Genomic DNA, 10668 nt, shown 5'->3' on the forward strand with positions numbered 1-10668 from the left:
CAATATAATCAGGTCAGAAAAGGGCAGATGGAACAAACGGCACCAGGGCAATCAGGAAGGTCAGAAGGGGCAGACAGAACAAACAACTTTTATGGGAGACAGCTGCAGCAGGGAGGTTACGGGAGATGGCCGCAGCCCGGGAGAAAACTGAAAAACTAGCAACTTGATAAGAAACTAGACAGGCATTAATTCACAACGGCGCCAAGATTCCCAGAAGAGTGACCCCCTTGCTTCCCCCGTTTGCTTCCCCCATTTGCTTCCCCCGTTTGCTAGAGGGGTATATAACCTGTGCTTAAACTCTTAGTCGGGGCTGGCAGCCGCGTCAGCCCTGGCATGCTAGAATAATAAACCCTTTGCCTTTTGCATGAGAAGCGTCTCTTGGTTCTTTGTGACAGCGGCTTGCGTCCTGGGCTTTACATTTTGGAGGTCCCGCCGAGATATTTGTTGCAGCCGCCTCTGGGTTCCAACAGACGCTTCTTGGGGTAAGTGACGGCGCCTTTCTGAATAGCGATCGCTTAGATATTGGAAACACAAATTTAGTCAGAGCTGGCAAATCTGTTCGGTCTGGTGGCTGTCGGGGAGGGGCGTGAGCCTCCCCCGACTGCGACAGACAGACGTGTCAGGAGGTCGCAGGCCACAGCCCCGGGGGACGCCCTGGTGGAGTCTGGAGAGGACCAGGGACGCCTGGACTCTTGTCTGTTCCGTCTGTTAGATACGGATTCTGATTCTGGTTCTGTTTCTGGTTCTGTAATTCTGTTGCCAGCTAGGTCAATTGGCTCTGTAAATCCTTCTTTTTGGATCCTTCGATTTTTGTCTCAACGCGTTGTGTCTGTCCTTGTTTTTTGTTCCTTGTTACTTGTCATTGGTGTGTGTGTGTTTGAAGTCATGGGCCAGTCTGTCTCTACTCCTTTGTCTCTGACCCTGGACCGCTGGTCAGAAGTCAAGGGACGAGCTCAAAACCTTTCTCTTGTCGTCAAAAAGGGTAAATGGCAGACTTTTTGTTCATCCGAGTGGCCCGCCTTTAATGTCGGATGGCCCCCGGAGGGGTCTTTCCATCTGCCTCTCATCAGGGAAGTAAGGAGACTGGTATTTCAGCCTGGCCGACACGGACGTCCAGACCAGGAGCCTTACATCCTGGTCTGGCAGGACTTATGTGAGAACCCCCCGGCGTGGGTCAAGCCCTTCTTACCCCCTGGTTCTCTCCCTAGGTCTTCGGTCTCTGCCTCTGAGCCAGCGATCCTCCCTGTGAAGCCGGCTCTCCCCTCTCCTCCACCCTCTGTTCCTCCGGTCCTCCCGGACTCACAGCCTGATCTTATTCTCCTAGATTTCCCACCGCCTTATGCTTCGCCTTTGCAGCCTCCGGCGGCCGAGGCACCGCAGCGGCATGATCAAGTGCCTTCTCCGGCACCCGGTCCAGCCCCCCTGCCAGCGTCACCAACGGTGGCCTCCCCAGATTCCACCCTCGAGGGTCCCCTGCTGCCACCGGGCAGCGGACCAGCACAGCGGACTAGGAGCCGGCGCCAGCCGGATGAAGGACCGGTGGCCACTGCTCTGCCGTTACGCCCTTACGGGCCTATGGTGGAGGATGGGAACAGGGGGGAGATGCCGGCCCTCCAGTACTGGCCATTTTCCTCTTCTGATCTGTATAATTGGAAAAATAATAACCCTCCTTTCTCTGAAGACCCCACTCGGTTAACAGGTCTCGTGGAGTCCCTTATGTTTTCTCATCAGCCAACCTGGGATGATTGTCAACAACTTCTGGGGACCCTCTTCACTACAGAGGAAAGAGACCGGATCCTGTTAGAAGCTCGGAAGAACGTTCCAGGGCAAGACGGGCGTCCGACACAGCTACAGAATGTTATTGATGACACCTTCCCATTGGCTCGCCCCGACTGGGACCCTAATACTCCGGAAGGTAGGGAGCATCTGTCCTCCTATCGCCAGGCTCTCGTGGCGGGTCTCAGGGCAGCTTCCAGACGGCCCACCAATTTGGCCAAGGTAAGGGAGGTCGTCCAGGGTCCTGATGAATCTCCTGCAGTCTTTTTAGAGAGGTTAATGGAAGCCTATCGGAGGTTTACCCCCTTCGATCCGAAGTCGGAGGGCCAGAAGGCTTCAGTAGCCATGGCTTTCATTGGCCAATCTGCTGCAGACATAAGGCGGAAACTGCAACGCCTTGATGGGCTGCAGGACCTCACCCTTAGAGACTTAGTTAAAGAAGCAGATAAAGTTTTTCATAAGAGAGAAACGGAGGAGGAGAAAGAGGAACGTAAGGAAAGGGAGAGAGAAGAAAGAGAGGATGCCAGGGATAGAAAGAGAGATAAAGCATTAACCAAAATCCTGGCCACAGCAGTCAGTAACAGTAAAGAGGGAGACAGGAAGGGAGGCAGTGCTGGGCCACGGCCGCGATCAAAATTGGACCCGGATCAGTGTGCCTATTGCAAGGAGTACGGGCATTGGAAGAAAGACTGCCCAAAGAAACCCAGGAAGGGCCTACAGGCTAAACCGCCCACCTTGCTGGCCCTGGATGAAGACTAGGGGCGACGGGGCTCGGAACCCCTCCCCGAGCTCAGGGTAAAATTTGATGTGGAGGGGACTCCTGTTGATTTTGAGGTGGACACCGGAGCTGTTTACTCGGCATTACAAGCACCACTGGGGCCGCTGTCAACTAAGCGGTCCCTGGTAAGGGGTGCCAACGGCAGCCGATACCGAGCCTGGACCACCAAAAGAACTCTAGACTTAGGAAGAGGAAAGGTCCATCACTCCTTCCTGGTGATACCTGACTGCCCAGCTCCCCTTATGGGGAGAGATCTGCTTACCAAATTAAAAGCCCGCATCACCTTCAACCCCGAAGGCCCAGAGTAGAGTTCTTGAGCCCCCTAGTCCAGCAACCAGTAGTGACAGCTCTGACAATGTCTATGGAGGATGAATACCGCCTGTATGACTCCCCGGTAAAGGAACAGGATGTAACAAGGTGGCTAGACGAGTATCCGGATGCCTGGGCGGAGAAGGCCGGATTAGGGCTGGCGAGAAATCAACCTCCGGTAGTGGTTGCCTTAAAAGCTTCTGCAGTTCCAATTCGGGTGAGGCAGTATCCCATGAGCAAGGAGGCTCAGGAAGGAATCAGGCCGCATATTCTAAAGCTACTGCAGGGAGGCGTCCTGAAGCCCTGCCAATCAGCTTGGAACACACCACTCCTTCCCGTCAAGAAACCGGGGACCGGGGATTATCGGCCGGTGCAAGATCTACGAGAGGTTAATAATAGGGTACAGGACATACACCCCACTGTCCCTAACCCTTACAATCTTCTGAGTTCCCTTCCACCTGACAGGAGCTGGTACACTGTACTGGATTTAAAAGATGCCTTTTTCTGCCTACAACTCTGTGAAAGCAGTCAACCACTATTCGCCTTTGAATGGGCCGACCCGGAGGCTGGCCTTGCAGGGCAACTGACCTGGACCAGGCTGCCCCAAGGGTTTAAGAACTCCCCCACGATCTTCGATGAGGCCCTCCATCAGGACCTGGGCACCTTCAGAACCCAGCACCCGGAGGTAACCCTGCTCCAGTATGTAGACGACCTGCTGCTGGCCGCGCCGTCTCAGGAGGAATGTGAGTACGGGACTCGCTCCTTACTGCAGGAGCTCGCTCGGCTGGGGTATAGGGCATCAGCTAAGAAGGCCCAACTCTGCAGACAGGAAGTTACTTTCCTGGGGTATACTCTCCGGGGAGGAAAACGCTGGTTAACTGAGGCGCGGAAAAAGACTGTTGTGCAGATCCCCATACCAACTTCCAGAAAACAACTCCGAGAGTTCTTGGGGACAGCTGGGTTCTGTAGACTGTGGATTCCGGGATTTGCTTCGCTAGCTGCCCCGCTGTACCCACTCCTGAAGGGGGATGCGGAATTTATTTGGGGGACGGAACAGCAGCAAGCCTTTGATGATATAAAAAGAGCCCTGCTATCAGCCCCGGCATTGGCGCTTCCTGATGTCGAAAAGCCCTTCACCCTTTACATGGAGGAGCGAGGGGGAGTGGCTCGAGGGGTTTTAACTCAGACCTTGGGGCCCTGGAAAAGACCTGTAGCCTATCTATCCAAACGTTTGGACTCAGTAGCTGGGGGCTGGCCCCGCTGTCTAAAAGCTATAGCTGCCGCCGCTTTACTAGCCAAAGATGCGGATAAACTGACTCTGGGACAAAAACTAACTATTGTGGCTCCTCATATGCTGGAAAGTATCATTAGGCAGCCCCCAGACCGGTGGCTCTCGAATGCTCGCATCACACACTATCAGAGCATTCTGTTAGACAAGGACCGAGTGACCTTCGGACCTCCAGTTACTTTAAACCCTGCCACTCTACTTCCGGATGAGGCTGCAGACCCGGTCCTACACTCCTGCCAGGATATCCTGGCAGAAGAAGCAGGAATCCGTCGTGATCTGAAGGACTTTCCACTGCCTGATTCAGAGGTGACCTGGTTCACGGACGGCAGCAGCTTCCTGCAGGATGGTAAGAGATGCGCAGGGGCGGCGGTAGTTAGCAAGGACAAGGTTGTATGGTCTGCGGGGCTACCAGAAGGGACCTCCGCCCAGAAAGCGGAAATAATTGCCCTCACAAAAGCCTTAGAACTGGCTAAGGGGAGGAAGGCTACCATTTATACGGACAGCCGTTATGCCTTTGCCACGGCTCATGTACATGGGGCCATATACCAGCAAAGGGGGCTGTTAACCTCAGCTGGAAAGGACATCAAAAACAAGGCCGAAATCCTTAGACTACTAGCAGCTGTCCTACTGCCTACCAAATTAGCCATTGTTTATTGCCCCGGCCATCAAAAGGGGTCGGACCCTGTAGCCACAGGAAACCGGCGGGCAGACAAAGAAGCAAAGGCAGCAGCTCTTAAAGGGGCAGAGGTCCCAGCACTAGTGAACAAGGCTCCTAAGGAAGACACGACACCCGAGGCTACAGGGAATAAGAAACAACAGGCGGCCTCCTACTTGCAGCATGTACATCAGCTCACTCATTTGGGGGCCAGGAAGATGCAAGAGCTGCTGAAAGAGCAACCTTTTTCTCTGACTGCTATGGAAAACAAAAGGTTGACAGAACAAGTAGCTAAGAATTGTCGGGCCTGCCAGGTTGTAAATGCACATCCATCCCAAACATCAGAGGGAAAGAGGCTCAGAGGAAACAGGCCTGGCCAATTCTGGGAAGTGGACTTTACTGAAATCAAACCAGCTAAGTATGGGTTAAGATTTCTCTTAGTTTTTGTAGATACTTTCTCAGGATGGGTAGAGGCCTACCCCACCCGAAGGGAAACAGCGCAAGTGGTGGTAAAGAAAATTATGGAAAGAACTCTTTCCTCGATTCGGACTGCCCCAGGTAATTGGGTCAGATAATGGACCTGCTTTCGTGGCCCAGGTAAAGTCAGGGAGTGGCCAAGGTGTTGGGGATTAATTGGAAATTACATTGTGCCTATCGTCCCCAAAGTTCAGGGCAGGTAGAAAGGGATGAATAGAACCATTAAAGGAGACCTTAACTAAATTGACCTTAGAGACTGGCGTTCAGGATTGGACCTTGCTCCTACCTTATGCCCCGTTCCGTGCCCGGAACACTCCCTCACCCTCTATGTATAATCTCACCCCTTTTGAAATTTTGTATGGAACCCCCACTCCGGTCTCGAAAGTATCACCCACCATAGACAAAGACTCATTACCTTATACTCCTTTACTTGCCAGGTTAAAGGCTCTAGAGGGGATCCAGCAATTTGTCTGGAAACCATTGGCCTCTGCTTATCAGCCAGGAGACCTTAAAGTACCCCACTCCTTTCACGTTGGAGACTCAGTGTTCGTGAGGAGGCACCAGACCCACAGCTTGGAGCCCCGGTGGAAAGGACCCTACATAGTGCTGCTGACCACCCCGACCGCAGTAAAAGTAGATGGCATCACTTCTTGGATCCATGCCTCTCATCTCAAGCCTGCACCGCCACCGGGACCGGAATGGACAATGGAAAAGACTGACAACCCCCTTAAGCTTCGTTTTCGCCGTGTGGATAAACACCTGTCTATCCAATCTAATAGCGAGTAATCCCCATGCCCCTGTAACCTTAACCTGGGAAGTCCTCAACCCAACAGGGCAAGTAGTCTGGTCAACCAAAGGTGTCCATACTCCGGGTAGCTGGTGGCCTACCTTATCTCCAGACATATGCCAGCTAGCCCTTGGCCTAGACACATGGGATATACCGGAGATTGAGGACCCCAACAAAATTCCATCAGCAACCGGGGGGCGTCACTTACTCTACTATGGATGGTTCCCTGACGATCACGCACCGGGATGTCTAAATAGTGGCAAGCGTACCTCCCTGGGCCGCCTCACCTTTTATGTTTGTCCAAAAGATGATCGTAGTCGAAGTAAGATGCGGAGCTGTGGTGGGCCTGAATCCCTATATTGCGCAGCATGGGGGTGTGAAACCACGGGGTCAGCTTATTGGACCACCCGATCCAGTTCAGACTGGATAACTGTCCACTGGAGCAACAAAAGGGGGGAATGTGAAACAGAAGCTTTGTGTAATGGATTAAATATCTCCTTAACAGAACGAGGCAGAGGGGCGGACAAGCTCTCCCACTGGTATAAGGGAAGGACATGGGGGCTTAGGTTTTATGCCTCCGGATATGACTTTGGTCTCTGGTTTACTATCAAACTACGACAAGAGACCACACCAGTCCCAGTGGGGCCCAATCCAGCTGTCCGTCCGGTCTCCCCACTCCGGCCCCACTACTTGGCGGGGCCAGTAACAGAATCTCCCCAGGTTACCAACCCTGTTCGGACTCCGAGTAGTGGGGCTCCTACCCTGAGAAGCCCAAGTGGTAGGCTCCCCCTATTTAACCTTGTAAGTGGGGCCTACACTGCTCTTAATGCAACCCAAAGTGATTTGACTCGATCCTGCTGGCTCTGCCTCTCGGCAACACCCCCTTATTACGAGGGGACTGCAGTAAACGGAACTTATACCCTGACCACAAGCTCTGCCTGCAATTGGGGAGGAGATCACAAGCTAACCCTCCCTGAGGTTTCTGGCAAAGGACTCTGCATAGGTACCCCCCCACTGGGCCACCAGCAACTCTGTGCCAGAACTGTCTTTATAAACTTCACAGCTGGGTATCTGGCTCCAGAGGCAGGAACTTGGTGGGCCTGCAGTACTGGTCTGACCCCTTGTATTTCCACTGCTGTATTCAATGGTTCTCATCATTTCTGTGTTATGGTCCGTTTGTTTCCTCGGGTACTATATCATGATGCAAGTTCGTTCGAGGAGATGGTGGGGGAGCGTGTCACCCGCTTCAAGAGGGAACCAGTGTCTCTCACTATAGCAGTCCTCCTAGGAGTTGGAACAGCAGTAGGGATAGGGACTGGAACTACTGCCCTTATCCAGGGGTCGAGCCATATGCATCAGCTCCAGGCTGCTATAGATCAGGATTTAAAGGAATTAGAAACCTCTATAACTGCCCTTAAGGACTCCCTCACATCGCTCTCAGAGGTAGTCCTGCAAAACAGACGTGGTCTCGACCTCCTGTTTATGCAGGAAGGAGGGCTCTGCGCAGCCCTCAGGGAAGAGTGTTGTTTTTATGCCGATCATACAGGGGTAGTAGAGGAGTCCATGACCAAACTTCGGCAGCGGCTGGCCGAGCGACAAAAGGAAAGGGAGGCGCAGAAAAGTTGGTTTGAATCTTGGTTTACACAGTCGCCATGGTTAACAACCCTGTTGTCAGCAATCGCAGGACCGCTCATAATCCTGCTGTTAATCCTCTCTATAGGACCCTGTATTATAAATAAAATTCTGGAATTCATACAACAGAGGGTAGGGGACATTAAACTCCTTATTATCAGGCAACAATACTCAGCCTCAGTTGGGCCAGAAGGTCTCTAAGATTAGAAACCGTCCACAGAAAAAGGGGGGAAATGAGAGGTGCCAATATAATCAGGTCAGAAAAGGGCAGATGGAACAAACGGCACCAGGGCAATCAGGAAGGTCAGAAGGGGCAGACAGAACAAACAACTTTTATGGGAGACAGCTGCAGCAGGGAGGTTACGGGAGATGGCCGCAGCCCGGGAGAAAACTGAAAAACTAGCAACTTGATAAGAAACTAGACAGGCATTAATTCACAACGGCGCCAAGATTCCCAGAAGAGTGACCCCCTTGCTTCCCCCGTTTGCTTCCCCCATTTGCTTCCCCCGTTTGCTAGAGGGGTATATAACCTGTGCTTAAACTCTTAGTCGGGGCTGGCAGCCGCGTCAGCCCTGGCATGCTAGAATAATAAACCCTTTGCCTTTTGCATGAGAAGCGTCTCTTGGTTCTTTGTGACAGCGGCTTGCGTCCTGGGCTTTACACCTCTACACCAGCCTTGGGCAAACTACGGGCCGCGGGCTGGATTCGGCCCGTTTGAAATGAATAAAACTAAAAAAAAAAAAAAAAAAAAAAAAAAAAAGACCGTACCCTTTAATGTAATGATGTTTACTTTGAATTTATATTAGTTCACACAAACACTCCATCCATGCTTTTGTTCCGGCCCTCTCCGGTCCAGTTTAAGAACCCATTGTGGCCCTCAAGTCAAAAAGTTTGCCCACCCCTGCTCTACACTTTCAAATTGTGACTTTATTCCTCCAGAGGGGAGCCTGCTGGAACATGGTGCCTGCATGGAAACTCACAAATTACCACACTCGTCTGGCCTTGATTGACAGCCAGTTCTACCCCGGCTGCCGCTTCAGCTCCTTGTAGTTCCCAGTTACCTTCCACTCCCCCAGGCCTCCTCAGTTCCCTACAGCCAGAGGCAGAAAATGAACCTGGAAAATAAGTGGCCGACAGATTGTGAACACCTTGGATGCCATGAGCAGAATTTGTAGGCAGAAGAGATTCACTAGATGTTTTTAATCAGGAGGAAAATAATGAATTGCAATGTAGAGGGTAGATGGGAGGAAGAAAGTCCAGAGCCATGAAGATTAGGAATAAAGAAAGTTGAGGAATATTCACTCTGAGGATCACTATTTTCTCTTCAAAACTGGTCATCTGCCAATAATGCAGGGCACAGGAGAAGAGCCAGGTTAAAAGCCTGCTCTTTGGAATCAGAGGATACTCTTGAGTATTTGTCTGCCACTGTTTGACTGTGTAACTTTGGACTAGCTTTTTAATTTCATTAAATTTCAAATACCCTATCCATAAAATTGGATACCATTATTACTAAATTACTAAATTACAATTGTTGTGAGAATTAAATGAAAAGATTATAAGAAATATACTTGCAACAATGCCTGGAATGTAGGTACAATACAAACATTAACGATTGTTATTATAATTATTATTATTCCAGTACTAAAATCCAGTTTTCCAATCTTATATGGCAAAATTTCTGGATACCCCACTGACAGAAAATTAGCTAGCTAAACCTGTCAATGTGCTTCCTTGGAGTTAGAACAGTTTTCAAACTACAGCCCACTGGCCAAATCTGCTCCTCCCCTCCCTGCAAGCAAAATCATGCCACACCCATTCATTTGCATATGGCCTGTGGCTGCCTTTGCACTATTAGGGCAGAGCTGAGAAGTTGTAACTGAGACCTGAGGCATTTATCCACCAACTCTCATCCTTCAGAAGCTGGTTGAGCCTCTAGAGCAGCAGTTCTCAACCTGTGGGTCACGACCCCTTAGGGGGTCGAACGACCCTTTCACAGGGGTCGCCTAAGACCATCGGAAAATACATATACAATTACATATTGTTTTTGTGATTAATCACTATGCTTTAATTATGTTCAATTTGTAACAATGAAATTGGGGTCACCACAACATGAGGAACTGTATTAAAGGGCCGTGGCATCAGGAAGGTTGAGAACAACTGCTCTAGAGAATTTGTACCCTTTCCCTTCCCAACACTTCCAGCCAATGGAGATGAATGAGATCTATTGGCTTTAGAGAAAGCCTCAAGGTGGAAAAGTAAACGTACCCCCAGCACTTGGGGTGAAATGTTGGAAGTAAACACAAAAATATTCTATTATAGCTGTAAGTGGAATAAGGTGGCGTGGTTTATATCACCAAGTCCTGTTCTACTTTCTAAGAACCCTTATCCCCATTAATCACTAGGTACCGCCATCCATACAAAAAGAATAAGAAATGCCAAACCAATTTCACTTCCTTCTTTCAGAATCTCAGTATAGATAATATGAAGAGAGCTAGATAGGTAAGGGGTAAATAGATCATTGCGAGCTAACTGCTACATTCAAAGAATGTTGACCAATCGTACAAATTTCATTACATATGTATTCCTTTCCTATATATTACACGGAAATGGTGTCTGGAGTTGTAGCGTGTAGCAACCTTACCTAGCATAGAGCAGCTACTCACCAAATGCTTTGGAAAGAGACAGGTGAAATATCAGGAGTTGTTTAATCTAAAGTATTAGAAAAACTTAGATCAGTCCTTTGCACATGGGGGTTGTTTTGCACCTCAGGACACAATTGGCAATGTCGAGGCATCTCTGGTTGTCACAACTGGGGAAGGGACCGCTATTACAATCTAGTGGGTAGATTGTAATAGCATCCTACAATGTCAAGGACAACTCCCCTCCCCCCAACAAAGAATTATCCAGCCTCAAATATCAGTAGTGGCAAAACTAAGAAACGCTGACACAGATATAAAAGTATATGC

General features: G+C 50.2%; 1 protein-coding gene across 1 annotated transcript; it reads left to right on the forward strand.

Moving 5' to 3' along the window:
* Positions 1-1324: 1324 nt before the first annotated feature.
* LOC102424196 lies at positions 1325-8279 on the forward strand (the record flags this gene model as incomplete). The annotated part of the gene is given in 7 exon segments (XM_023749096.1): positions 1325-1915; positions 2048-2266; positions 2645-2863; positions 2902-5333; positions 5335-5406; positions 5408-5497; positions 5500-8279. Coding segments are annotated over 7 exon segments (4193 nt in total), but the record flags the coding sequence as incomplete, so codon positions are not given.
* Between the last annotated feature and the right edge of the window lie 2389 nt (positions 8280-10668).

Source organism: Myotis lucifugus, unplaced genomic scaffold, assembly GCF_000147115.1.
Source record: "Myotis lucifugus unplaced genomic scaffold, Myoluc2.0 scaffold_2802, whole genome shotgun sequence".
In the NCBI taxonomy this organism is placed as follows: domain Eukaryota; kingdom Metazoa; phylum Chordata; class Mammalia; order Chiroptera; family Vespertilionidae; genus Myotis; species Myotis lucifugus.